The sequence below is a fragment of the Mustela lutreola genome, chromosome 2 (genome assembly GCF_030435805.1).
Source record: "Mustela lutreola isolate mMusLut2 chromosome 2, mMusLut2.pri, whole genome shotgun sequence".
In the NCBI taxonomy this organism is placed as follows: Eukaryota; Metazoa; Chordata; class Mammalia; order Carnivora; family Mustelidae; genus Mustela; species Mustela lutreola.
Genome location: NC_081291.1, coordinates 222423973 through 222451482, shown reverse-complemented (window position 1 = coordinate 222451482; position 27510 = coordinate 222423973). Strand labels below are relative to the sequence as shown.

At 63.7% G+C, this 27510-nt stretch overlaps 1 protein-coding gene across 7 annotated transcripts; it reads left to right on the top strand.

The window, feature by feature from the left end:
- The first annotated feature begins 7001 nt into the window (after positions 1-7001).
- Positions 7002-26372, top strand: CBS (cystathionine beta-synthase). 7 transcript variants are annotated; one of them, XM_059164837.1, is made up of 17 exons: positions 7002-7154; positions 9524-9737; positions 12961-13067; positions 13421-13555; positions 13715-13794; positions 13885-14019; positions 14411-14480; positions 15778-15869; positions 16658-16783; positions 17186-17270; positions 18169-18274; positions 19418-19495; positions 19587-19721; positions 20254-20362; positions 23752-23836; positions 24257-24298; positions 25627-26372. In XM_059164837.1, the coding sequence occupies exons 2-17, from the start codon at positions 9532-9534 to the stop codon at positions 25764-25766; spliced, it is 1731 nt and encodes a 576-aa protein (XP_059020820.1). In that variant the 5' UTR covers positions 7002-7154; positions 9524-9531; the 3' UTR covers positions 25767-26372. The 7 variants fall into 7 exon arrangements, with proteins under 7 accessions (XP_059020820.1, XP_059020816.1, XP_059020822.1 ...); XM_059164833.1 differs by having other exon boundaries at positions 16634-16783; XM_059164834.1 differs by lacking the exon at positions 7002-7154 and adding an exon at positions 7645-7661 and having other exon boundaries at positions 16634-16783.
- Positions 26373-27510: the final 1138 nt, after the last annotated feature.

Sequence of the window (27510 nt, the reverse complement as noted above, 5' to 3'; positions counted from 1 at the left end):
ATGAACAGCTTCCAGGGGCGCCTGGGGGGCGCAGTGGGTTAAGCCTCTGCCTTCGGCGCACGACATGATCCCAGGGTCCTGGGATCCGAGCCCCACATCGAGCTCCCTGCTCAGCGGGGAGCCTGCTTCCCCCTCTCTCTGCCTGCTTGTGATCTCTGTCTGCCAAACAAATAAAATCTTAAAAAAAAAAAAAAAAAAAAAAAAACTGAACAGCTTCCAGGCTCTCTGAGATGAGGATGAAAACAAACAAAGCCTCACAAAAATGGGACAGACACACCCACAGCAAGGGAGTCTCGGTTCTGAATAGGGACATGAAGCCTGAAATAAACCATTGGCCGGCAGCATCCCGCAGCCCTTGCGAAGGGGCACCGCAGGGCGCCTGGCAGACGCGGGACCCTGGGGCGGCGGGGTGAAGCCCACGCTGACGGTGTCGGGGGGGCTGCCTGACGCATTCAGCACAGGAAACAAGTAGGAAGAGCTGAGGGAACGGCCAGCCCCACATGGGCCCTCCCCGCCTCCGAGCTCTCCTGGAGGGGACAGCAGCCCCGTAAGCTTCGTGAAACGGGGCCATTTTCCCGGTGTTTCAGTTCTACCGAAGTGGAATGTTTATGCATAACCTGGCTTGCTCGTGCGAGGCTTCTGCACGGCCCCTGTGTGTTTTGGACATACCTGCCTAGAGATCTGCAGCCCCAGGTCTCCCCGCGGCCAGCAAGGAGCAGAGCGGTGCCGCTCGTCCCCGTGGAAATGCAGGACCCTCGCTGTCGCTCAGGGCCCCTCCCAGCCTGCTGGGGAGAGGCCCAACCTCCATTAAGGCTGCTGTCCATCAGCCACTGCCCCCCCGGGGCTCCTGGCTCCACAGAGTGAGGCCTCTGTCCCGACAAGGTGTGGAACAAGCGAGACCGCAGAGCGTCTGCAGCGGGGCCTTGCCTCCCCCCAGCCCGTCTCCCCTGACGCCCAGGCCCGGGAGTCCCCGCAGCAGCTGTGCAGGAGGTGGGTGAGGACAGCGCTCCTCCCACGCCCGCGGCTGGGTCGCCTTCCCTCGTCCGAGTTCAAGGCCTCCGCTCCACCTCATCTCAGGTGATGGAAGCTTGCCCACCAGGTGGCTGCCTTCCCATGCTCCGGGAGCAGCAGGACAGGCCCGAAAACAGAGCCAGGCCAAGGGCACACGGCCCTCAGGAGAGGTCCCAGGCCCGGGATCTGTCAGCCCCGCGCCCGTCCTGGCGGGGGCTCCTGACAGGCCGGGTGACTCCCAGACGTGCCAAGGGTGGCCCTTGGGGCCCCCTGGGGGCTTCCTGTCAGAGCGGGCACAGGAGCTCTCGCCCCGACGTGGGACCCATCTCGGGCAGGCTGCGTTCTTCTCCTCAGAAGACGCGGGCCACGAACTTGGTCCACTCACGGCTGGAGCCTCCTTCGGGGGGAGCACACGGGCACCAACATCTCCATCTGCACTGGGAGGGCGCATAGACTCGGGCACCTGCTGCAAATCCCAGGCCCTTTTTCTTTTTTAAACAAGTCGAATCACATGAAATAGCCATTGTTTGTAGGTCAAATAAGATCAAACAGCAACTTTACCTGGTTCAGGCTGATGTACCCCAGGGCTGGGCTGACTGCCCTTGCCTCGGGGGTAAAGGAGCAGAGACCAGGAGCCTGAATTGTGGGTCCGAACCCCGGCTCTGCTCGCCACTAGCTGCAGAGGCTGGGCGAGTCCCCGGACCTTCCGTTTTTCTCATTTTTCTCCTCGGTCTGGGGAAGATGATGTGGTGTGAGGGCTGTGATGGTAAGAATCCGTTGCTAATTTAGGGAAAGTTCCTGAATAGGGAGCGCCCAGCACGCACGTAGCAAGTGCTTGGTAACCATTAGTTATAGGAGCAAGACGGTCAGTAACAGAAGGTGGAACGCGGGTGAGTGCCCAGGAGGACAGGAGAAGGACCCCATGGGAGCCCTTTTACCCACGAGGCCCCTTTTACAAGGTGTAGAGCTCACAAGTAGTGTAAAAAGTTGAAACTATAAAACTCACGTGCTGATTGTGACAAAACGTCGCGGAAAGAAGTAAGGGAAGCCTACAGAGAGAGGCGTCCCACGTTCACGGACCAGAAGGCTCACTCCCCACAGCCGAAGGCCTACCTCGGCTGGGGGTACTTTCAATCAAGAAAGTGCAGGACTTGTGCACTGAAAATTACAAAACATTGCTGAAAGGAATTGAAGAAGACCCAGACAAACGGAAAGCCGGCCGTGTGCACGGACTGGAATGTTTCCCTTTGCTAAGACGGCAGTACCTGCCCCCACCGTGGCAGTCTGCAGATCCCACATAATCCCTACCACGTCCGAACGGCCTCTCTGCAGAAAGAGAGAAGCTGATCCTGAGGTTCATGTGGCATTTTAAAGACCCCAAAGAGCCGAGAAATTCTCAACAAAGCAGGACGACTCGCAGTTCCTGATCTCCGGACCTACTGCAAGTCACGGCAATGAACCTGGTGTGGGCCTGGCATAAAGGCAGACACGGGGCCAGCGGGACAGAACTGAGGGTCCAGAAAGAGCCGTGCCCCCCTGGTCAGCTGGGAAGTAAAGGTCTCTCCCACAAACGTGGTAGGACTGCTGCTTATCTACGTTCAAGAGGAAGGAGGTTGGACTCTTACCTCACACCATAAACAAAAAATTAATTCAAAATGGGTCAGAAACCTAAACATAAGAATTAAAGCCATGGGGGGCGGGGCGCCCGGGTGGCTCAGTTGGTTCTGTGTCTGCCTTCGGCTCAGGTCATGATCTCAGGGTCCTGGGATGGAGCCCCGCATTGGGCTCCCTGCTCAGTGGGGAGCCTACTTCCCCTCCCTGGCTCCCCCTGCTTGTGCTTGTGCGGTCTCTCTCTTTTTTTAAAAGATTTTATTTATTCATTTGACAGAGAGGGAGAGACCACAAGTAGGCAGAGCAGCAGGCAGAGGGTGAGGCCCGGGCGATGGCTCGGTGCCTCCTAAGACAAGACAGAAGCTCTGGGTCCCCGCCCGCCCCCCACCGTGTGCGCGAGCCAGGGGAGGAGCCCTCGCCATGCCCCCACCTCCTCTCGGAGCTTCAGCCTCCGAGACAGGAGAACTAAACATGTGTTGTTTAAGCCCAGCCCCCCTCTCGGTTAAGAATCTTATTCCGACTCTGGATGAAACGGTCGGGAAGACTTCCTTTAAGTGACCTCTACCCCCAGTGCGGGGCTGGAACTTGCGACCCCGAGATCAAGAGTGACACGCTGGGCCAGCTGTGCGTCCCCACATGAGAGACGCTAGTCAAGACTCTGGGCAGTGGGCCTGTGACCGTAGGGAGAGAGTTTGGGCTCAGCCCCAACAAGAGGACAGCTGCAGCAGACCACCAGGGGCCAGGGGCTTCTCCACGCGGTGGGGAGTCAGGGGGCGTGAGGCACGTGATCAGGTATGACGGCGATTGAATGTGGGGCTTCCTCTCTAAACTCACTTAGCAGGATTCTTGCTAAACCTAAACCTGGTGATAAGCCTCTGCCTTCGGCTCAGGTCATGATGTCAGGGTCCTAGGATCGAGCCCCACATCGGGCTCTGCTCAGCGGGGAGCCTGCTTCCCCCCACCTCTGCCTGCCTCTCTGCCTGCTTGTGATCTCTGTCAAATAAATAAATAAAATACTAAAAACAAAACAAAACCAAAAAACCCCTAAACCTGGTGAGATGATCCCAGGGTTCTGGGATGGAGTCCTACATCCAGCCTCTTGCTCAGCAGGGAGCCTGCTTCTCCCTCTGCCTCTGCCCTTCCCCCATCCCACCCCCAACCCCACTGCTCCCGCCGTCTCTCTCTGTTAAATAAATACACGAAACCTTTAAAAAAAAATAACGGACCTGAGTGCACACGGGTGTAGATCGGTGCGTAGGTGCGGGAGCGGGGCGAGGCACCTCTGCTGTGTCCGAGTGCCAAGTAACAAAGGCAGAAGGGGCCCGGACCTAGAACACCCCCTTGGCCACCACTGTCGCTGAAACCGATTCAGGCGGACTCTCCAAGGAAGCTTCCCCCAGAGGATGCCGAGCTTGAGAAGGTCACGGGGTATTTCCGAAGCATCTCTCCAAAGAGTCTTACCAGTTACGAAGCGTAAGACCCACACCTTCACAGAGGAGAATCCCAGTGGCCGGAGAGGGGCCACGCAGACACCCCTCTGTCCTCCGTCCCCCCACCCCCGTGCCTTCCCCCAGGAGGCCATCCCGCGCCAGTCACGAGAAAACATCAGACACATCGGGGACGTCCTACAAGACGTCTGTCCTGTACACGTCACCAATGCCCGTGGCTTCACATAAGAGCGCCCACAGGAGCTCAGACGTCCGGAACTCGCTCACGGTGCCCGGCACCATGGGGACTGTCGGCAGAGGGACCGTTGGTTCGACCCTGGGGTCTGTATCACCGGTAACTTCATCTCCGGTTTGGTTGTCTTTTAAAGACTAAATTTCTTTCAAGCAGTTGTAGCTTAACTTCTTGACTTTGACCGCTGGCTGGAGCTCATGGAAAACGATTCTGTTATTCAGAAATAGACGCTGAAGTAGGGGGAAAGGGAAACCAGGTCTGCGGCTTCCTGTGACCCATCCAGAAGAGCCAGCTGCTTCACGGATGGACAGACCGTGCGCGCTCGCGTTCTCACTACGGAGACAGGCAGAGACCGAGCGTGGAGAAGACGCAGTGGGAATGTGACCTTTGGAGGCGCCCAGCCGGCTCGGTTGGTGCAGCCCACGACAGTTCATCACGGAGTCACGAGTTCGAGCCCCACGACGGTTGTAGAGATGACTCAAAAATACGATCTTTAAAAAATTGAACACTTGGAAAATGGGTGAAGGGCATCTGGGAATTCTTATGGTTCCTGCCCCTTTCCTGACAGTCTGAAATTCTGTCAACATTTTAAAGCTTTTTTTAGTACTTGGGCACCATAGCAAATCACTACAAACGCAGATAGCTTAAAACGACGCAAATTTCTCATCTCTTGCTTCTGGAGGCTAGAAGTCCAAAAGGCGGCCGCAGGGCCACCCCCCAGGCTTCAGGGAAGGGGCCCTCCTGCCACGCCCAGCTAGGGTAGGGTGGCAGTGGGGTGCAGCCCGAGTCCCTCCTCCTGTGCCAGCATGACTTCCGTCTGTGCCTCAGTGGTCCCAACTTCTCTTAGAAGGACGTCTGCCTCCGGCTGAGGTCCTGGTCCCAGGGTCCTGGGATCGAGCCCCGCATCGGCCTCCCTGCTCAGCAGGAAGCCTGCTTCTCCCTCTTCCAGGCTCCTGTGTGTGCTGTCAAATGACTAAATCAAATCTTCTAAATAAATAAATAAACACTCCCTAGTTTGAAACTGTCCAAGGGCCCAGAGGGTGGCGGCTGAAGGCTGGACCCTGTCCTCTTGGCCCGCCGCCCCTCCCCCACTCCTGTCCCTTGCTGGGCCGCCAGGACACACTGACCTTTCCTGGGTTCTTCCAGCCCCCCGGCTCGTTCCTGCCCCAGGCATTAGCGCCCTGGCTGTTTTCAGCACAGAACATTCCTCCTTGAGAACAAGACTGGCTCCTCCGGTCACCTGTCACCTGTCTGCGGCACCTTCTGGAGCGCCTGACATCACACCCCCTCCCATTCAGGTCTTCCTCGTTCTTCACATTAATTCCCATTAGTGGAACTTTTGTTATAAAACGAGACCTTGTTGCGGGGCCCCCCTCCTGGAATAGAGCACCCCAGGGGCAGAGGCCGTTTGAGTTTCCGGGAGTTTCCAGAGCCTGGGACAGAAGCCCCACCTGGGCTGAGCCAAGGATGCTTCCGCCTCTGTCCACACCTGTGGACTGTCAGTCCTGTGCCTGTCAGTCCCACAGGTGCCGGTCACCCCAGAACCCCACGAGGCCGGCTCCTTAGAAGTCAAGAGCACACAGGTTTGAAATCCTGTTGGGGGTGGTCTTCCCGGTGACCCCAGGGCGCCCTCGGGGCGGCAGCCAGCGTTGATGGGGAGCGCTTGGGTGACACGTGTTTCTGAGCGGCGTTTGTGACTTCAGGCCAAGCTTCCGGCGAGCTCCGGTTCCTTCCCAGCGCCCGGACTGGGCGGACAGGCTCCGAGGGCAAGCTCTGGGGCCGCGGGGCACCTGCAGCACGGGGGGCAGAAATCAGTCCCGGGGACCCCGCCGCGGGGAAGCCAGAGCCCGGGTGCCGCGTTCCCGCTGGGCGCGCCCCTGACCGAGGCCGCGGGAACCAGGGCCGGCGTGGGGGGACCTGGCGCACGGGGTTCTGCGGAGCCCCAGCCTCGCGGCAGGACAAGCCCCTCCCCCGCTCCGGAGGGCGCGCGTCTTATCCGCAGAGCAAGCAGGTCACCACGTAAAACAGAACCGAGTACGCAGTGTCCGCACCCCTGGAGTCTGCGGTGCTGGTGGGGGGTCCTGGGGACGGGCAGGGGCGGGGCGGTGTCCGGGGAACCGGGGGGAGAGGAGGGCAAAGGGGCTCCCGGCCGGCGGACGCGTGAAAGCGGAGTAGAAACCGCGACGAGGGCCCGCGGTTGGACACTGGGGCGGGGGAGGGGTGGGGTCCCGGCCCTGCGGCTGTGCAGTGGGGGCGGGGAGTTGGAGGCCTGGGGTGGGGGGTGGGGAGGGGAGGGGGAACGGGAACGAGGGGCGGGGTCCTGGCCCGGCGCCTGACCAGTGGGGGCGGGACCTGGGGGCTGGGGAGGGGGGGTGGGGTCCTGGCCCTGGGCCTGGGCAGTGGGGCGGGGTCCCGGCCCAGCGGCTGTGCAGTGAGGGCGCGGAGTTGGGGGCGGGGGAGGGGGTGGGGTCCTGGCCCTGCGCCTGGGCAGTGGAGGCGGGGAGTTGGGGGCGGGGTCCGGGCCGTGCAGCCCGGCAGTGTGGGTGGGGGCGGGGTGCCGGACCCGGGGCTGGGCAGGGGGGCAGGGAGTTGGGGGCGGGAGAGGGGTAGGGGTGAGGCGAGAGGGAGGGGCGGGGACACGCGCGGCGGCGGGCGGGGCGCTCCGCACTCGGGATTGGCCGCGCGCCGGCCCCCGCCCCCGCCTCTCGGCCAATCGCCTGCGCGCACCGTCGGCCGCGAGGTCCCGGTGGCCCCGCAGTTCCAGGTTCGCGGCTCGGCTGAGCAGAGTCGGGCCCGCAGCTCCCGCGCCCGGACGCTCCCGCCCCGCGCCGCTTTCTCGCGTCCGCGTCCAGGTGAGCGCCCGCCGGGCCAAGACCCGCCCCGCCAATGGGCCGGAGGCTCGGGCTGGGGGCCCGGGTCGCCCCCCCCGGAGTTGCATCATCTCCAGCCGCACGCGGCGGAGCGAGGCTGGCGTCCCGCGCCCCCGGACCTCCCCGCTCCCGCGCGCCCGGGCGGTCGTGAAGCTGTGGATGCCGCGTGCACGCGGCCCCGGGCCTGCCCCCCGACTCCCGTGGCTGTGGAGCGAATGCGGTGGGGGCGGGGGCGGGGTGCGATCATTGAGTTTTCGCTGCTTTTTTGGACGGGAAAGGGCAGTTTCGCAAATGCTCCTTTCCCAGTTGTAGGAGGCGGGAGTAAATATTGACGGAGTTGCGTGGGCGGCACGTGAGCGGGTGTCCACGGGGGGAGGGGACGCGGGGTCGGGGGAGGATGCCCTGAAACCCCCACTTCCCCGAACCCTAAGCGAGGCGGACGGCCGGACTGGGGAGTGGGCGGGAACGCAAAACTCGGAGCTCCTCCAGGTGAGCTGGGCGTGCGTATCCCGCACTGTCCCTCCGGGCTTCGCTCTCACGCCTGAAAACTCACACTTCAAGGGGGAAGTTTAGCACCCCTGCGCCCTTGACCCTGACCGCCCCCACCCCCAAACACGGGGTCGACTGGTGCGTGTCTGCAGAGCACAGGGTGCACTCGGGCCGTCCTCACGGGGGTGGGGGGTCTTGCGGTTTAAGGTGAGGCGAGAGCCCACCGGGCGGCTCCAGGTGAGGCCGCCTCCGCAGGTGAGGCCCGCGGGCTCGGACCGCTCCCTGAGCGAGCGCGCGACGCAGTGCTTTTGGGGGCCACGGAGACTGCTCGGCTTCCGTCAGTGGACGCAGCAGCTCCTACCGGGCCGCAGGTTGCGCCAGGCGAGGTCAGTCGCCAGAAAGGCGTGGGTGGCCGGTCCGTGGCAGTCCTGCGGCCCAGCGGGCGCCTACCGGGCAGGGGCGCTGCCGGCCCTTCATGGGGAGCGACGTTGGTGACGGGGTCTTCTGCCAGATGCAGGTCACCTGCCCACAGGCGACTCTGGCGACTGCTGGGGAACAGGTGTTGTTCTGCTCAGGTGTTTCCAAAAGGAGGAAGAAGGAGGTCCTCCAGTGGGTTCAGGGAAGGTCTGACCCCAGTAGAAGTCTGTGGTCCCCTTGAGGGAACCACCGCTCTAAGGATGCCGCAGGGCAGGACAGCTGGGAGCTGGTTTCTCTCAGAATGCCCCAGGCTTGGGGGGAGCCTCGGCCTGCATCATTCCCAAGGGGTATGACTTGCAAAGGGTCCCAACCCTCTTAACTCCCTGCTGGCAGGCTCTGGCCTGGGTCTCTGTGGGGAGCCGCTAGGCTGGGCTGCATCAGGCCACCCGCGCTGGAGGAAAGAGACCCAGCTGGGGCAGCCTCTGCCCTCGCCCGTCACCTGGCCAGGTGAGCTCCAGAGGAGAAAGGGAGCAGGGGAGTGGATTTGCATCTCTGGGGGAGGAGCCCTGTGCACAGCTTCAGCCCAGTTCCCCGGGGCCCCGCAGCCTTTTCACAATGGAACTGCCCTACAGAGCTCTGGGGGAGCAGAGATAGCAGGTCTGGGATCTGGGGTCCCTCCCGCTTCCCAGAGGAGCTGTGTGGCTGTGCGCAAGAGACGGCCCAGAGCCAGGGCTCCTACTGTGAGCTTCTGGCAGGGACTTTTCCAAACCCACCGGATTCTAGAGTGTTTTTGTTTTTGTCTTTTAAGATTTTATTTATTTGACATAGAGACAGAGATCACAAGCAGGCAGAGAGGCAGGGAGAGAGAGAGGGGGAAGCAGGCTCCCCACAGAACAGAGAGCCCAGCGTGGGGCTCGATCCCAGGACCCCGAGATCATGACCTGAGCCAAAGGCAGACACTTCACTGAGCTCCCCCCGTGGCCCTGACCCCCCCCCCCCGAACCTGCCCTACAGATGCCATTCGAAGCCCTTTTTACAACTTAGTGTTCGTTTTGACGGTTACAGTCAGGATACCCGTCACCTCCACATAGGAACCCTTTTTTCCCCACGTGCCCTCGTATTGAGAAGAAATTTGAAGTTTTACTGCTTTTTCATAGCCCAGTACTATTTCTGACTTGTGGGGACGCCGCGCTCTGTTTCTCCCGGCGTCCGCTCCCACCCCCCTTCCCGGTCGTTGGGGTCGGTCTGTGCCTGGGGGTGCGGCGCCGACCCACATGGTGGGTCTGTGTTAACGTTTTGGGGAGCAGCCAGGGCTGTAGTTGAAACTCGTGCTCGTTCCCAACCCCCACCACCACCCCAGGGGGACCAGCTGAGCCCAACCCCCCAGGTCTGGCGGCAGGTGTTTAGAAACGGCCTGAACGGACTCTGTCCCCTCCCTTTGGCAGATCCCAGGATGCCTTCCGAAACGCCCCAAGCAGACGGGTCCATGGCATGTCCCCACCTCTCAGGGGCACAGCTGGGGAAAGGGAGCCTGGAGAAGAGGGCCCCGGGGGACAAAGAAGCCAAGGAACGTCTGTGGATCCGTCCCGATGCCCCAAGCAGGTGCTCCTGGCAGCTGGGCAGGCCCATCTCCGACTCTCCGCATCACCACGCCCCCTTGTAAGTGCCCGTGGACAGTGGGCAGTGGAAGGGCGGACGTTGTTTCCTGGGAGCCCCCTGGCCTGAGGTGTGGTCCCCCCTCGAAATCCCTCCGGAGGGCCAGTGAGCTGGGGCAGGGGCGCTGTCGGGGGGAGTGGGCCGAGGCTCCGAGAGGCCCGGGCTTGTCTGCACGGTAGCTGGGCCCCTAGACTCGTGCACAGCAAGGGTCGACGCTGAGCCTGTAACAAGCCGCAGACTTGGAGCGACCCGTGGGGGAGACGTTTCCTGCCCCTTCACACGGGCCGCCCCTTCGTGTGGGAGGCCAGCCGGCGGGTGTTGGTCCTTAGGAACATGCCTGCGCTTTTTTGCATCGGGTGATGAACGCTTCTGATTGGAAATATTTTCCTGCCTCGGGCCCCTTCATGGTTGGGCCGAGGCTGTCGCGTGGAAACTCATTAGGCCTTTTATTGAGTATTGGGATGTTTGTGATGATCTCATGTGAAGAATTATCTGTAGAAAATTTTTTTTCCCTAAGTTTTTTTTTTTTTTTTTAAAGATTGTTTATTTATTTGACAGAGATCACAAGTAGGCAGAGAGGCAGGCAGAAAGAGAGGGAAGCAGGCTCCCCGCTGAGCAGACAGCCCGATGCGGGACTCCATCCCAGGACCCTGGGACCATATTCTGAGCCGAAGGCAGAGGCTTTAACCCACTGAGCCACCCAGGCGCCCCAGAAAACTCTGTCTTTAACGAAAACCCACGATACCTGCGACCTGTTGTAGGTTCAGGAGATCTGTCTGTGGGAAAGGGAAAAACAGGACAGAAGTCCCTGTCCCGGGATAAAAGCTGAGCGCCCGGGGTTGTCTCGTGTCCTTGGTATAATCTCCCGAAAGCGGGACAGGTAGATCCGGGAGGTGCTCCCAGGCGTGTGCTGTTTGTCCCGGGGACGTTGCTGGACCAGCGCTCGTGACCCCCAGTTTGAACATCAGAAGCGAGGGCTGGAGGGGGTGCAGGCCTCAGCTGATGGAGATGACGAATGTCCCCGAAGCTGGAAACAGACGAGTTTCAGGGCTGGGAGTGGGGGAGGCCACGTTGGCCGCTGCTGGGGTGGGATGAGCCCTCGCATCCCAGGCAAAGCCCAGCCGTGGACAGATGGGCCGTGAGGCTGGGGCATGGTTGCCGGGGTCGGGGGGGGGGGGGCGTGGTCGGGGGGGGGCAGCAGAGAGAGACCCAGGTTCCTGCAGGCTCCCGAGCTCTAACTCAGAAAGCCCGGGGTGGAAAGGATCTCTCTTCCCGGGCTGTGAGATAGCATCAGACCTGCATCTCACACACTGGCCTGATCCATTCTCTTAAAAAGCCCTTAATGGGCCGGTGTCCCCTGTGATGCTCATTCCGGCTCAGGCCCAGAGTTCCGAGGGTGCTGGGGCTGACCGGCCGGGGGAACGCAAGACCCCGAGGGTCCGGGGCCCGTGGAGCTTGGGGAGCCTCAGGTGAGGACGCAGGTGTGCTGGGGCTGGGTGAGGGAGACGGCCATGTCTGGATAGACCGAAGCCACAGGGACATCTGGGGGAGGGATTCTAGATGGTTCCCGGTGGAACGGGCGTGGGAGGAGGGCCAGGGTGGGCGCAGCGTGAGGTGCGTGCTTTACCCGAAGGTGCTGTGGGGTTACCCTCCTGAAGGCCTCCAGGCTCGGCCCTGCTCGGTTCTCTCTCAGGCTCCTGCGCTGCTCACCTCAGGCAAGCTTCTGGGGGGCGGGGTTTGCCCCCCAAGGCCTGGTGCTGAGTCAGGAACCCCAGGTTCTCCTGCCCAGAGCGGGTGGGCCTCAGCCCCTGCGGGGGGGGCAGGATGATTCAGGAGTAACTTGTTTACCTCTGTGCCTCTGGCTAGTTGATGAATCAGCGCCCGCCTCACACTGAGGTCCTGGCCTCCCTCCCAGGCCAAGGTCAGGAGCCTTGGGCCCCAGCCAGGCTCACCCTTTGGCCGCGCATCTGTGAGGTGCCTCTCTGCTGAGCTCACCCCACGGGGTGTCCTCTGAGCTTTGGGAAGGCTGCAGTGGGAGGCTGGTTCCGGCTTGTCCAGGCCCCCAGGCTGGAATGCTGCCTCCTTAAGGCTTCCGGCCCCCCTGGGAAGCTGGGCCCGCTGGTGCTGGGCATGGGGCCAGGAATCTGACCACAGCAGGTTCCGGGAGCAGTGGACCTGCTGCGTCTGAGAACCCCAGAATGTGCGTGAGAGCCAGGGGTGTAGGAAGCGGCTGCATTTCTGGAAACTCGGGTCTGTGGGGCATGTTCCCAGGTGACCGTTGGGCAAGCACACCCTTGGCGCAGACGGGAAGAGGGTGCGGAATTGGCATCGGTCCCCGAGGGTGAGGATGGAGGGAAGTTCGGGCCCTTCAGGAAGTACACGTATCCTGGTGTGCACACCCGCGCCCGCTGGGCTGTCCACACCCGCCTGTCACCTGTTACCGGGTGGGAGAATGGGTTCAGGCAGCCGGTCGCCGGAACGGGGAGGGGGACAGCAGGTCCGTGGTACGGAGACCCACGCTGAGCTGGAGGTCCGCCTCGGCATTCATCCTGACCCTGACTCCAGGGGCACCAGGGGCTTCCCCGTGGTCTTTGTGGTTTGCTTTTGAGCGTGGTACTTCCCACTGCCAGGACCTGGCATTTTCTAGACGGCGCCAGGTGCCCCGTGCGAGCCCTTTGCAGCCACTATCCCCAGCCTGGTGGGCAGACGGGCAGCCCTGGGGGCCCTGGGGCGCACACATCAGTGCATTAGTGCATCAGTCGGCATCAGTGCGTTCATCGAGGAAAGGAAAAGCAGGAACCCTGAGGCTTGGGTTGAGAGAGGGGAGGAAGTGAGGGTCCCCAGAGAAGACTCCCCGAACAGATCGACCGGGACCTTGTCAAAGTGCTGTCCTTCAGCGACCTTATCTGGAAATAACGTTAACGTGAGAAGTTGCAGAAACCCTACGGAGGGGTCCTGCGTCCCTGCGCCGGGCCACCCTGTGACCCCTGCTGCCGAGCTCACGACCTTGGCGCAGCTGACCCCGAGCCGAGCTCCAGGCGGGGTTCGTACATGTCCTCCCGTGGCGTGCGCGCGTGCGGGTGTGCGTGTGCCTGTGACGTTCCTCCCTGCGTGTGGATTCTGTCCTCACTCGGATCCCGGGAAACCTGTTCTTCGATTTACTTGACTGACTTAAGACAACGTGCCCATTGCCAAGACTGAATAATCATGGACTTCTCTGTTTTAGGGCAAAATCCCCTAAAATCTTGCCAGATATCCTGAAGAAAATTGGGGACACCCCCATGGTGAGAATCAACAAGATTGGGAAGAAGTTTGGCCTGAAGTGTGAGCTCTGTGAGTGCCGGCGCGCTCTGTCCTGTGGTTGGCTCGGGGGGCGCAGGGATGCGGGGGTGGACCCCTAGGCCCCCCACCCACGGAGGCTTTTCCTGGCCCGTCACCCTGCAGGGGCTCCTCGGGGGTCTCTGTCTCCTTCAGGGGGAGGGGCCGTGGGGCCCACAGGTGGAGGCAGGTGGGAGTTTCGGGCCCCCCCCCCCCAGCAGGTGGGAGGCGGGAACGGAGGGGGCTGGTTTGCAGACTCAGCAGAGACGTGTCTGTCCCCACATCCGGGCTGTATCAGAGCCCGGGGCAGGGGTGCGGGGACCGGTGGGGCGCAGGGCGTCCTCTCCTGATCCATCCTTGGCTCCCAGTGGCCAAGTGCGAGTTCTTCAACGCGGGCGGGAGCGTCAAGGACCGGATCAGCCTGCGGATGATTGAGGACGCCGAGCGGGCCGGGACGCTGAAGCCCGGGGACACCATCATTGAGCCGACGTCCGGGAACACTGGTGAGTGTCGGGACAGGCCAGGAGGGTCCCCTGGCCCCGGGCGACCCGCTGCGGCCCGCTGGCCTGTCTGGCTGGCCTCTTCCCTCGACCGTTTGCACCAGCTGCACCTGTCGCGGGGAGGGGCTGCCCCTCTCAAAAACCGCCCCCACCCATCCCCAGGGATCGGCCTGGCCCTGGCTGCTGCCGTGAAAGGCTACCGCTGCGTCATCGTGATGCCGGAGAAGATGAGCACCGAGAAGGTGGGGCAGGGGTCCTCCCGCCGGGGCCGCCCCGCATGCCGGTCCTGGTTGCAGGGTGGGGCACACGCAGGCCTCTGTGTTCCTCTGCAGGTGGACGTGCTGCGGGCCCTGGGGGCGGAGATCGTGAGGACACCCACCACCGCCAGATTCGACTCCCCCGAGTCGCACGTGGGGGTGGCGTGGAGGCTCCGAAATGAGATCCCCAATTCTCACATCCTGGACCAGGTGAGGGTGGGGCTGGGGGCGGTCGTGCCCTCGGAGGCGGGGACCTCTCTTGGGGGCGGGGGAGGTGGCGGGAGGGCGCACTGGCGGCAGGGGTGCCTGGCCCGCAGCAGGGGTGTCTTGGCCGGTCAGGCCCTGGGCTGGAACGGCCTGTGCAGGGGACCCTGGAAGTGCTTTATGGGTGTGAAATGCCCAAGACCCTTTTCTCCGGACGCTTCCCTCCCGGGGCTCCCGGAGATGGGATTTTGTGTTCCGTGCCTGCTGAGGTTCCCAGAACTGCCCATGCTGTGGCCACTGTCCCCGGAGCTGCCAGGAGCGTCCCGGCTCTGAGCCGTGCGCCCCCCGCGCTGTGGCTGCAGCTCCTAGTATGTCTGACCTCGCCGTCTTTGCGTAGTACCGCAACGCCAGCAACCCCCTTGCTCACTACGACACGACCGCCGAGGAGATCCTGCAGCAGTGTGACGGTGCGTAGTACCCCGTCCCGCCCCGTGGTCCACCTCCGTGGCTTCTACGCCTGCTTGCCTGGGAGTGTCTGAGTCCCTTATCCTCTCCCTGGTAAACTCCTATTCGTCCTTCAAAACCCAGCTCAGATGCCCCCACTTTGTGGCGCGCTCTGCCGAGCCTCTCCTTAGCGAGGTTTCTCGCTCTGCTCTGCTTCTTTGGACTTTGCCTTTGCCTCTCCTCTAACACCAGGCACGAGCAGTCCTGTTTGTGTGCCCAGCGGTGTGCCCTCCAGACGTGTAGCGTCTCCCGAGCTCAGGGAGCGCGTGTGTCCCCGGCCGGTGCTGGACGCGTCCCTGGGCTCACACTGTGGAAGGGCACTTAGCATCGAGCCCCGCTCTGAATGGGTGGTGGCACCTGGGGTTGGTTTCCTTCCTTTCCACACGTTCAGAGCCAAGGCCTCGAGGGGCTATGGCGGTGTTTGCCAACGGGCCATTTCCCAGAGAGACTTAAGGGAGTCGTTGCGGGGCGGTGGGCCCCGCTGGCTTTCTGCTCGGAGTCTGGTGCTGGCGTGGGCTTCTGTGCAGCTGTGTTCCGAGCCCAGGAGCCAGGCGGCGAGCTCCAAGCATTGGGTCACCCTCTCCCTTGGCAAAAACCTGCGTCTGCCCCGGCATGCGTGCCCGCGCGGACTTGTCTGCGGCCGTCGGAGCTCGCCTCTCAGCAGGCTGGGAGCGGGGGATGTTGGAGCCGAGCCTCAGGGGTGTCCTCTAACTCCTCTGTAACCCAGTTCCCTTAGTCCCGTCCCCAGCCAGACTCAGCTGCCCGGGCCCCGTCCCCCAGGGGCAGCCTCCGCGGAGGGAAGGAGGCCACTTCGGGGTGGCCGTGGCCGTGGGCCGCCAGCTGAGACTGGAATGAAGCCCCCGGGGTCACTCGCCGTGAACGCTTTCAGAGATCTGGCGCTGTAATGAAAGGCTGTTGAAACACGAGAATCGGTTCTCTGGAACTTTCCCATAACCAGCCTTCACTTGGGTTAGGTTTTCACCCGTTGGTAGGTGCGGGGGTGGGGGTGGATGCTCCGTCAGTGAAGCATCTGCCTTCGGCGCAGGTCATGACCCCGGGGGCCTGGGATCGAGCACAGACTCCCTGCTCAGGGGGACCCTGCTTCTCTCTCTGCCTCTGCTGCTCCCCTGTTCTTGCACATATGCACACACGCGTGTGCGTTCTCTCAACTAGATAAATAAAGTTTTAAGAAAAGGAAAAAGGGTGGGCCAGCTGGGCTGTGGCCCGAGGGTGTCCCCCTGACGCAGCTTCTCCCATCAGGGAAGCTGGACATGCTAGTGGCTTCGGCGGGCACGGGTGGCACCATCACCGGCATCGCCAGGAAGCTGAAGGAGAAGTGCCCGGGTTGCAAGGTGAGTGACCCCGCGGCTGCAGACGGGCGGGAGGTGGGGGCACGTGGACGCCGACCCCGCCCCAAGACACAGGCCCCGACGTGGGCGCGTCTCTCCCCTGTGGCCTCCACCACAGCTGGAGGTGGACCCGACCCGTCAGGCATCTGGGCATCCGGCCGGCAGAGCGGCCTCTGCTTTAGGGCTGAGAGTTCCTGCCATTTCTGCTTCCAGCCTTGTGTCGGGGCCAGAGTGTGTCTGTGCGGGTCTGGGAGTGGCCCGTGACCTACGTGCCCAGATGCTCTGGGGGCAGACGGTTGGCTTGGGTGGCCTCCAAAGGACTGTTCCAGAAGCTCTAAGCTCTCAGGCTTGGGTCTCACATGGGCCGCACCTGGGAGGGCATCTGGATTTGGGGTTTAGCCCAGACCTGGGGAGGGGCTTGTAGAAACATCCAGCGGGTGGTCCGTTCTCTGCCCTCTCAGCCCCACAGGCTTCAGCTGTCCCCACAGGGCCAGTCAGCGCTTTCCTGGGGCGCCCTGCTACCAGGTTCTCCCCTGGGAGGCTCCTTCCCCCGACATGCTGGCCCCTCTGAGTGCCCCAAGGTGAATGTTTACCTTGGAATCTGCCCAAGGCTGGGGGCGTGGGTTCCTGGGTTTCTAGCTTGGCCTGAGGCCTGGGAATGAGACCGATGCCCCAGGGGCCAATCTTGATCCAGCACTTGTTGGGGTCGGGATCCGGCACCTGGGTGAAAGCCAGGCCTGGCCGGATGGGGCTTGTGCCCGGCTCAGGCCCCAACGCCGCCTGCTGTGCAGATCATCGGGGTGGATCCTGAGGGCTCCATCCTTGCGGAGCCCGAGGAGCTGAACCAGACGGAGCAGACCGTGTACGAGGTGGAGGGCATTGGCTACGACTTCATCCCTACGGTGCTGGACCGGTCGGTAGGTAGAGCCGGGCCGCCTCCGCGTAAGGGGCTCCAGCGCTCCGCGACATGCGCCCTCGGACCGGCTTTCCCACGGAGGGGGCGCCGGGACGTGAGCACTGCACGGGGCGGTGGGCGGAGCACGGTCTTGGCGGTCAAGGCTGGGGAACCGGCGGCACCGTACAGGTGTGTGCCACGGCCTTGCTGGGCACAGACGTGGACGTGGCCGGTCAGACCCAGCTTTGTGTGCCTGTCAGGCCCCCGCAGAGGGAGGGAGCACCAGGTACTTCGGGCAGGGGAGCGAGGCGGAGGAGAAGGACCCCAGACAAGGCTCTTGAGAGGGTCTGGGCTGGGCCCCGTGGGGACATACGGGGGTGCAGGGGGCGGGTCGCACCCCCCAGGCCTTCGGTCCCTGCCGCAGGTGGTGGATCGGTGGTTCAAGAGCAATGACGAGGAGGCCTTCACCTTCGCCCGCATGCTGATCGCGCAGGAGGGTCTGCTGTGCGGTGAGTGGGGGGCTCTGCCCGCTCCAGTCCAGGGGTGCGAGAGACGCCCTCCTCCTGGGGCTGTGGGGGGCCGCAGCCGGGCTCCTCAGGTGCTGCCCGCCCGCCCTTCAGTGCTCGGTGGGCACCCTCCTCGCGGGAGGGCAGGAGGCCGGGGAGCGCGGGGCTCTGGGCTGCTGTTCTGGGTCCCTACATGCTCTGTGCTCTGTGTTGAACGGTCTTGGTGAGAACAGGGACGTGGCACGCAGATTTGGGGGCAGCGTGAGCGGTGAGGGGCTTGGGGACACAGCAGACCCCAGTAGTTTGACGGGAGAGGAAGTAGCCGTCGCGCTCCTGGGGAAGTAGGCACTGGGGTCCGGGCGCGCGCCGGGCGTCTGCCTCCCGCCTGGGTCCCCCAGCCCGTGAGAAGAGCCCTGGCGATGGCATCAGCCATGCTGGCCTGTTCTGGGGGCGAGGCCAAGGCTCTTGGGACACTTGTGTTTCCAGTCAAGCCCAGCACTGACCTTGGAGTGGGGGCTTGTCGTCGACTGAGTCCCCGGCCGGGAGAGGCTGGAGGGCGTCTGTCACATGGGGCAGGGGAGGTGGGACGACACTCCCCACCAGCTCTCACAGCCCCCAGTGCCCCCGAGGGAAGCAGCTTAGTTTTGACCCCCAGGGGCTTCAGGACGGAGGGGACAGGCACATGCTCTGTGAAATCCGCCATGGGGTGTCTGGGTTTCCCTGGGGCAGGGCCAAGTGAGGAAAGCCTGGGCCGACGCAGAGCTCAGCCGGTGAGAGCAGGGCAGGGGGCCCTGAGAAGCGGGGTGCTCTCCGCAGAGGTAGCCACAGGTGATGGCGCCCCGGGGTCCAACAGCGTGCATCCGGGCACACATGCACACGCGCTCACGGTCCCGTTCCGCAGGTGGCAGTGCGGGCAGCGCCGTGTCGGTGGCCGTGAAGGCAGCCCAGGAGCTGCGGGAGGGCCAGCGCTGCGTGGTGATCCTGCCTGACTCCGTTCGCAACTACATGTGAGACGCGCCCCCTCATCCGCCCGGGTCGCCCCGTCCTTCCCGGCCACGCTCTGGCCCGCCGCCAAGCCTCCCCTGACGTCTGCAGGCAGAACGTGGTGGGGTGGGGGCCTGCACGACACCCCCAGCCCCTGTGTCCACCCTCCTGGTCCTTGGGGTCCCCTTGGGGGTCTCAGGAGTCCGTGGTTTCTCCTTCCGTCTCGTCCCCACCTCGGGCCTTCTAGACGCATTTGACAGTTTTGCCTAAAGCATCTGTTGAGGGAGGAGGGTGACTGCGGCCGTGACCGCGCCTCCCTGCTGTCCTCCACGCTCCCCTGTAGCTCCGTCCAGCCTCTGGCCGAGGCTCTCCCGGGGGGGTCAGATGGCCCCGTGGGACCTGGTGCGGAATATGTGACCAGTGGCTTCTGCCACCCCTTCACCTTGTGTCCCGACTCTGCAGACCGTAGGCCTGGCTGGTGGCCCCAGGCCCATGTGCTCTGCGGCGGGCTTGTGGGGGGCAGAGATCTAGAGACGCCCCCGCTCTGCCCACCAGCCCCTCACTGTGTGCTCCGCAGCCTGGGGGCTGGGGTACGTGTCTCTGGTGCTCCCCCGGGGGCTGGGGTACGTGTCTCCGGTGCTCCCCCGGGGGCGGCGTGAGTCACGTCTGGGCTCCTGCAGCCAAACCGCCTGCAGCTGGCGGCTCACCTGCCCCGGTCAGGAGGAGCGTCTGACTCACGCTTGCCGCGTGTGCGAGAAAGTCTGAAGGGGGTGTGAGAGGAGGGGCGGGTGTGGGGGGTGACTGCATATGAGGTGGCCGTGGTGCGGCCGGTGTCCCTCACCCCCAGGAGGGTCGCGCTCCCTTTGTCCCCGAGTGTCAGCAGTGGGCTGGGGCCGCGAGGGCCTGCTGGCCCAGGTGCAGGGTCGGTGTGCTGTGCCCTGCGCTCGCTCAGACACGGACACGGGGGGCTGCTTGTCCAGCTCTCCCGCCGGGTCCCCACGGGGGTCCCCCTCCCCTGCAGCCTCGGCCATGGCGGGGTCTCTGCTGGACCGTGGCATCCAGTGGGGAGTGCCGGGCTCTCTGAGCGCCGCTCCCCCGCCCCCACCGGTGGGCAGAGGAGCGGCGAGACCCTCCATGCAAACCCTGGTGACCTCGGATGCCCGCAGGTCCAAGTTCCTGAGCGACAAGTGGATGCTGCAGAAGGGCTTCCTGAAGGAGGAAGACTTCACGGTGACCAAGCCGTGGTGAGGACCGCCGCCCCCACAGTCCCCCATGTGGCCACAGGGCACGTGCTCCTGGTCCCCGGTTCACGGCCCGCCCTGCACTGTCGCTCAGGTGGTGGCACCTCCGGGTCCAGGAGCTGAGCCTGTCGGCGCCGCTGACCGTGCTGCCCACAGTCACCTGTGAGCACACCATCGAGATCTTGCGCGAGAAGGGCTTCGACCAGGTGCCCGTGGTCGACGAGTCGGGGTCAGTGTCTGCGACCCCTACGCGGACTGCACTCCGCGCTGCAGGACGGGGTGGCCGCGGGGACATGCCAGTGGGTTGGCGGTGGCCGCCGTGCACGCCGCAGCACGGTTGGGGGCCCGATGGACGAGTGGTGGGGAGTGGGCCATGTGCACTCCTGCAGATGGGGTCCCCCTGTCCCACGGCTCTCTTGCTGTGCACCCCGGGGCAGGTGGGGGACACTCCAGGCCTGGCAGGCCACGCACAGGTGATCCGTGTGCACAGGCTCCCAAGACGACCCCCATGCGCACCCCAGGAGTCCAGGTCCCGGGGGCGGCCTCGATGCTGGTCAGAACGGAAGCCCCCAGGGGACCCAGCAGTTTGCACATTCTGCCCCCCGTATGCCCTGCTCGTGCTGGCTGAGGTCTGAGAGGACTTGCGCCCTTGGCCAGAGGGCACCATCTGACGCCGAGGGCGGCCCCGGGCATGTTCTGCCCTGGGGAAGGAAGGGGACACGCCCTGAGCCCTGACCCTGAGCCTGTCCCCCACCCCCCAGGGCGATCCTGGGGATGGTGACCCTGGGCAACATGCTGTCATCCCTGCTCGCCGGGAAGGTCCAGCCGTCAGACCAAGTTCGGAAAGTCCTGTACAAGCAGTTCCAGCAGGTACGAGCAGAGACGCCGCCTGGAGGGCACGGCGTGGCCCCCCGGGGGTCAGGAGCCAGCTGGGCCTCTCGGGCACCACTGTCCCCTAACACGGGGCCACGCCTTTCCTGGGCACACTCATGAGGAACCCCTGGTGCGCCCGATTGTCTAGTGAGAACTGGAGCATTCTGGGAACGTGCCGGGGCTGGGGAGACCCCGCGGGTGTCCTGAGACCGTGACGGGCCCCAACATGCCGAGGCCCGAGTGCTCTGGCTTCCACCTGGCGGTGAGGGGAAGGTGGGCCATTGACTGTTCCACGTGAGAGGCCTAGGGGTCGGGGGTCGGGGGTCGGGCCCCTACCCAGGGACGAAGGTGCTGCCCCCCTCCCCTGGCACACGGTGGGCCCGCCGGAATCGAGTATTGCTTCCACTTCCACCGCATCTCTCGGGGCCTGCAGAGCCCCCCTCCCCCGCCACGCCACCCCCAAGAGAGCTCGCCCCCCTGGCCTGGACCCCCACCCCCTCTCCTCTGCGTCCGCCTGCTTCCTCCAACTGTGAGCACCCCCGCTGCCCCAGCCTGCCCCTCCTCGCAGTCCCCGAGCCCCGGCTCTGGTCTGCGTGTGCGTTCGTCCGTGAGCACTGTGAGGCTGCCTGGCCTCCGCGCCCCTGAGCCCGGTGTCCCGTGCACGTGGCTGGCCAGCCCCGCTGAGCACGGGTGGCCTGTCCACGGGCCCTGCGGCCACCAGCTATCCTGCTCCCTCCTTTCCGTCTCCGGAGGTGTGACTGCCACGCGGTGAGCACGTCCCACACATCCCAGTTCACAGTTGGGACAGGACGCCGTCACCGGTCACCCCAAAGGCTTCCCGCACTCCCTGACCCCCAGTGCCACGGAGGCCACGCCCATCCTGTCCTCACGGGTGGCGTGTGCCGCGTGTCCGGCTGCTTTCCCACGGCTCCCTGATGTGTCCTCCATCCGCAGGGAGCTGCACACACGGTCCGTCCCCTGCCGGCTCCACGGCAGCTCAGTCCCTTTTGGGGTTGATTCCGTGGGCGCCTGGTCCCTCCCTCAGCAAGTAGCTGCCCCTGCGCCGTGGCCTGCTGCAAGCCGCTGTGGCTCCTCTGCCTCTCACTGCTGGGGGTCCCTGTGCGGGAGGCCCCTGGGGTTTCGTGCGTGCGCATGGCTGGCAGAGCCCGAGCACGGACAGGCAGAGCGGGACTGCCACCTGCCACCCACGTCTGTTTTGTTCCCTTCCTCAGAGGCCACGCTGCCAGGCCTCTGCCTTTATAGCACGGCCGAGCCCCAGGCAGGGCCCCCCACTGGCTCTGCTGCTTTCAGGACCCTCAGTGTCTCTGTGTGTGGGGACCCCGGTGTCTTCCCACCCAGATGCTGGGCAGGGCCGGCGGGAGCAAACCGCGAAGGGGCCCTGGTGTGCCTGCTCCACTCCGGGCACCACGGGGCTGGCGCGGATGGAGGCAGGCGTGGTCCTTTGCCAGGCGTGCGAGGCTTCCGTGGACCAGATCCTGTCTGGAGGCGAATGCAGGGGCCACGGGAGAAGGCCTGGGTGGGACCCGTGTCGCGGGTACCGGCAGTGAGCCGCCGCCCCAACTCCCTGGCGCTCCCTGACCCCCGCGGTCGTCTTGGCCACGTCACGTCGGACCTGCCGAGGCGCATTCAGGGGCACTCGGCTCCCGCAGGCCAGCGCTGACCCTTTCTGCCCGGCCCCGTGAGCACGCGTCTTCTCACGGGAGGTCGCCCCCGGCACCGGAGCCAGATGGGAAGGGCACCCGGCTGGGCTCCGGCGTGGCCAGCCGGTTTGGAAATCAGCTAGGCTTGTGCAGCTCGCATCTGATCGGGACCCCCTCGCTGTGTGGCTGGAGAGGGTCATTGAGCCCCTGCAGCCCCTCCCAGGGAATGGACGCCCATGGAGGCCATGGGGACGGAGGCCTGTCCAGGTCCGTGAAGGACTTTACTGGGATCGTGAACAGATGACCCGAGTGCATGGCTAATGCCAAGTGACCCTTGGGGCTGGGCTGCGGGCGCCCCGACTGTAAGTCCCCTTCTGAGAACCTCGCGGTGTGACCTCGCGGGGAGAAGACCCTGCCGGAGGGCCTCACAGTGCTCCCCTCTCCCTCCGGGCCCCTTACAAGTGGAAGGAGCTTTCAAAAGGCATGAATTCAGCTCGCAGGGAGGTCGCCTTCGATCACTGCGAACATCACCTCCCCGGGAGGGACGAGTGTGACGGGGCCCCACCAGGTCAGGGAGCCCCGACCTGGAACAGCCTCCTCAGACTGATTTCTAAACGAAGGTAGAGTCTGGGGCCAGTGAGGCCTCTCGCGGACGGCACACGTCTTCCCTCTGGACGTGAGGTCACACGGCTCCCCGGCTCCCAGGCGTTTGGGCCAAGAAACCTCATTTCAGGTCTTTCCTGAGCTGTGATGTTGGTACTTGGGGGGACGCGGGTCTGGGCAGCCCTTCTCAAGGAGCTGGACCCGCCTAGACCTGGGTGCGGGGTCAGCTGGTGGTGAGCTGTGGCCCGAGCGGGGTGACCAGCCTGGAGACGGGGACCACTGGGGGCCGGCCTTGTCCCCCCGGCCCCGGAGGACCAGGGTCTCCGGGCCATGGCTGGCTTCCATCCCCGCTGTGGCTTTTCCTTCCCGGGTCCTCTGTCCGCTCTGTAGTCCCCCGAGCCCCTTCCCCATCTCGTCGGAAACACGTTTTGGTGAAGCCGCGCGGAGGCGTGTCTGCTCGTGTTCGTGTCTGAAAGGTGGACCCGAGTGTTCTTGTCCTTCCTCGCCGCGGGTTCTCCGTCTCGGGCGCCCAGGGCGGCGCTGAGTTCCCACATTCCCCTTCTCCGCAGCATCTCTTCTCGTTAGGTCTCGTGCTGCCGCCCGTCTGTCGCGTTGTCCATTGTTCGTAAAGGCCGGCTGAGGTGGGGGTTCCGTCTTGGTCTCCTGGGGTCTCCGGGCTGTGACCAGTGCCTCCGCGCCGGTACCCCGCCGAGCGACACTGCGTGTGAGCCCCCTCCCCACCCAGCTTGCCCCTCGTCTTTTCGCTGGTTTCACTGTTCCCAGAATGGCCAGACGGAACGGGGCTCAGACTGTGGGAAGCTCTGCCGGCCGCGTCCACGCAGGGTTAGGTGCAGGACATCCTGTGTCTTTCAGGGACTGGTGGCCCGTCTCCGTGTCTGCTCACGTTCATTGTGCGGCTCTCTCCATCCTGTGTTTTATTTGTGACTCCGCAAAGGCTGCAGGGGGGCCTTCTGGGGCAGTGCCCAGCCTGTCCTAGGCTCTGCTGCCTTCACTGGACAGCCGGGCAGACAGCGCCCATGGGGGCGGCCGCTCTCCGGCTCTGGCCGGGTTGGAGCACGGCTGGGCCGCCCCTGCGTGCACTGAGCACCGCTTCTCTTCCAGATCCGCCTGATGGACCCGCTGGGCAAGCTCTCGCACATCCTGGAGATGGACCACTTCGCCCTGGTGGTCCACGAGCAGATCCAGTGTGAGTAGGGGTGGTTCTAGGGCTGGCTCCAGGCTGGGCTGGGACTGGGGTGGCGGGAGCTCTGTGGGGCGCTGGCCACCACGGCCCGACCCCAGGTTCTGTGCGCCTTCCTGCCGTGAGCTGTGCCGGCAGAAAGGCCCTCGTCCCTCGAAGGGCATCTGGGAGTTGGTGGGGAGCCGACCTTCAGCCCCCACTGGCCTTGGACTGTGGCTCCGAGGGACCCCCTTGTGGGCCTTCCTGGGGGTCCGCTGCTGGGGAGGCCGCGGGGCTTTAGGACTGCCGGTCCAGTTCTGGTGACGATGAGGCCTGGGGAGTAAGAATCGGGCGGGGCCTGGAACCTGCCCACCCTCCCAACAGAGGGCTGCTCTTGGGGCCCGGGCAGCCCCGAGTCTAACCCCTCTTCCGTCCTTGGCTCCACAGCACGGGACCTGGCCTTGCCGGGCGTGGTGGGGGGGCCCGCAGGTATGTACCCCTGCCCGCCCCGGAGGCAGCTCGGGGTCAGAATCGCAGCCTCTGAGGGCAAAGGAGGCTGTCCAGGGTCCTAGAGCCCAAGCTTACGTGCGAGGGCTCCTCCTCCTAGTGCCACATTTACTTCTATCTGAGCATCTAGTAAAAACAAAACAAAACAAAAGAGAAAGAGCTGGGAGGTCCAAGCTCAGGGTCCAGGAATAAAGTTTTCTTAGAGTCACACTCAACAGCGCTTCCTGCCATGCTGGCAGAGCCGAGCGGTCATCACGGACCACGTGGCCCTTAGCATGCCTCGGCTGTGGGCGATTTTCTCCTGGAGGGGCTTGGAGGGCGGGTCCCAGAGGCGCCTGCAGACCCCTTTGCCTGTGCTCCCTGCAGTGCCCGGGGCCGGCTCTTCTGGGTTCCACGTTTCTTCCTGAGGTGCCTGGCGCCCCGGGCCTTCCCAACCCTGCCCTCTGTGACCTCTGCCCTCAGTGGCCACACTAGGCAGAGAGGTGGGACCTGGGCCCTTCCTATCCGCTCCTCGGCTCTGCCGGTCCTCCGTGTGTTGCTCACGGCTTTCCAGGGACACCAGCAGCACTTGTGGATGTAGGGAGAGGTTCAGTATCAGAAACTGGCTCACGTTTCTGGCTGGCAGGTCCCGGGGGCTGCAGGGTGAGCGGGCCAGCTGAGGGCCCAAGAAGGGCCGATATCTCAGTTTGAGTCCAAAGATAGGAATTTCTCTTGTTACTCAGGGGGCATCAGCCTTTGTGTTCTGTTCAGGCCTTAGGCTGATAAGGCACGGCTCACCAGGCCATGGAGGGCATCTGGTGTACCCCGCGTACTCCATAAAATACTGAGGCTCACCCAGACAGCCAGAATACTTTTGACCAAGTATTGGCGCGCCCCGTGACTTAGCGAAGCGGACACGTGAAATTAGCCATCCCCCAAACCCTCTGCCGGTTGGCAGCACAGCGGCAGCCACCAAGTGAGAGGGACCTGGGTCTGACAACAGCTAGGAGCTGTGAGCTGGTGTGGTTCGTGGGTATGGGCAGGGTTGGAACTTCATGCCAGGACACGAGTGCCGGCCACCAAGGGGGCCCCACAGAGGAAGGAGTGAGACGGGGCGTCGGGCCCAGCAGGCCTGGTGGGGAGAAGCCAGGACCCCGCTCTGTGTGGCGTCGCCCAGATGGCTCGTGTCGGAGGGCGGCTGCTGGTGGGGTCGGCTTGGGCCCTCCTGGGGGGACACTCAGGCACCGGCTGGGCCCGGATGTGGGCAGGGCCATGTGTCCCCGAGTGCACACCGAGGCAGCTTTACACCCTTCTGCCTTGTTCGTCCTCAGACCACAGCGACGGGAAGTCCAGCAAGAGGCAGATGGTGTTCGGTGTCGTCACGGCCATCGACCTGCTGAACTTCGTGGCCGCTCGGGAGCGGGAGCAGAAGACAAAGTCCGGGCCTGCCGGGGCCACCATACAGCTCTGACGCCGCCTGCGGGGCTCCGTGCTCTGTGGCGTCCGACAGCCGAGCGCACACCCCATGACTGCTGACCGCCCGCCGCTGGCTCTGCTCTCCCGTGATGGGCAGCAGGGAAGGTGGACAGCGCTGAGCCCGCGGCCGGCAGGAATGTTCGTTCCCCTTCATTAACGCCTGGCTACCCTGTGGGTCTATTTATGGTTTGTTAGAGTAGATGGCTTTCTGGAACTTTCTTCTAACCCATTTCAACGCGGAAATCCGAGCAGAGCCCAGCCAGCTGGAGGCGCCCACGTGACAGGAGCGGGGTGGGTAGCAGCAGCAGCAGGTGCTTTTTCTTGGTCCCCCCAAGGATGGGGAGCAACAGAAGGTGTCTGGGGAAGTGGGGTGCATGCGATGCCCCCTCTCACGCAGCAGGGTCTGCTTGGGGCCGGGTCGCTCAGAGGGTCTTGTCTGGGGTTTTCTGATGGAGGGGACATTCCCATAATAGTTTAAAAACGTGCTGTTCTCGGGGTCATGTAGCCAGTCCCCTCCTGGCCTCTCTGGCAGCTGCCAGCCTGCTTTGTGTCTCATGGGTCTGTCTGGGTCCATCACATAAACGGAATCCTGTGGTTCGGCCTTCTGTGTCGGCTTCTGTGGCTCAGCGCGACGCTTCTGGAGCTCGCTCACACGTAGCGGGCGGCTCTTCTCCTGCTGAGGGCTGAGGGACTTTCTGCCGCGCCGCAGGACACGGCTCGTCCCTTCGTGCACTGCCGGCGGGCGTCTGGGTGGTTTCTGCTGCCGTGAACCCCATGTGTGCCCAAGTATTTGTCTGCGGGTCGGCTTCGAACTCTGGTTCCACACGCGGCCGGAAACCGCTGGGTCACGTGATAATGCTGCGTGTGTGTGTGTGTGCGCGCGCGCGCGCGCGCGACTATGTGCAAGTGCACATGCATGTGTGTGCCTATGTGCGAGCGCACATGCGTGTGTGCATGTATGTGCGTACGTGCATGTGTGTGTGTGTGAGTGCACATGTGTGCGTGCGGCTCCCACCGGGCTGTTGCGCAGCCGCGGCGCCCACTTCCGCCCCTCAGGGATCCGGTTCCTCCACGAGCTTGTGCACAGTTGCTGTGCTCTGGCTCTGGGCGTCCTGCCTGTGTTTCCCCAGTGACTGGTGACACTCAGCATCATTACGCTTTTCGGTCAGTTGTAGGTCTTGGCAGAAGTGCCCGTAGTTCTGTGCCCATTCCTCACTGAGACGGTCTTGTCCAGTTGGAGGACTTCTTTATGTACTTTTTAAGATTTTTATTTTTTTTTATTTGACAGAGACCGCAGGAGAGGGAACACGAGCAGGGGGAGTGGGAGAGGGAGAAGCAGGCTCCCCGCTGAGCAGGGACCCTGATGCGGGCTGGATCCCAGGACCCTGGGATCATGTCCTGAGCCGAAGGCAGACCCCCAACGACTGAGCCAACCAGGCGCCCCTGTTTATAGATCATAGATACTAGACCCTTATCTGATCGTGACTAGCAGAGGTTTCCGCCCGTTCTGTGGGTGACTGTTCCCCTTCTAGCGTACAACACCTTCAGCTTTGACGGAGTTCAGTTTCTTTCTTTTGTTATCTTTGCTCTTATATGTACAAATCCACTGCCAGATCCAAGGTCATGATACTTTACACCTGTTTTCTTCTAAGACTTTTAGTTTTAGCTGCCATATTTGGTTTATTAACCCATTTCGAGTTCATTTTTATACAGAGTGTGAGGTAGAGAACCAGGCTTTT

Bases quoted from the DNA above. Each gene is read 5' to 3' on its own strand.
- CBS (XM_059164833.1), top strand. From the start codon at position 9,532: ATGCCTTCCGAAACGCCCCAAGCAGACGGGTCCATGGCATGTCCCCAC. The intron at 9,738-12,960 runs GTAAGTGCCCGT...TCTCTGTTTTAG, and splicing joins CCGCATCACCACGCCCCCTT to GGCAAAATCCCCTAAAATCT. The intron at 13,795-13,884 runs GTGGGGCAGGGG...GTTCCTCTGCAG, and splicing joins AGAAGATGAGCACCGAGAAG to GTGGACGTGCTGCGGGCCCT.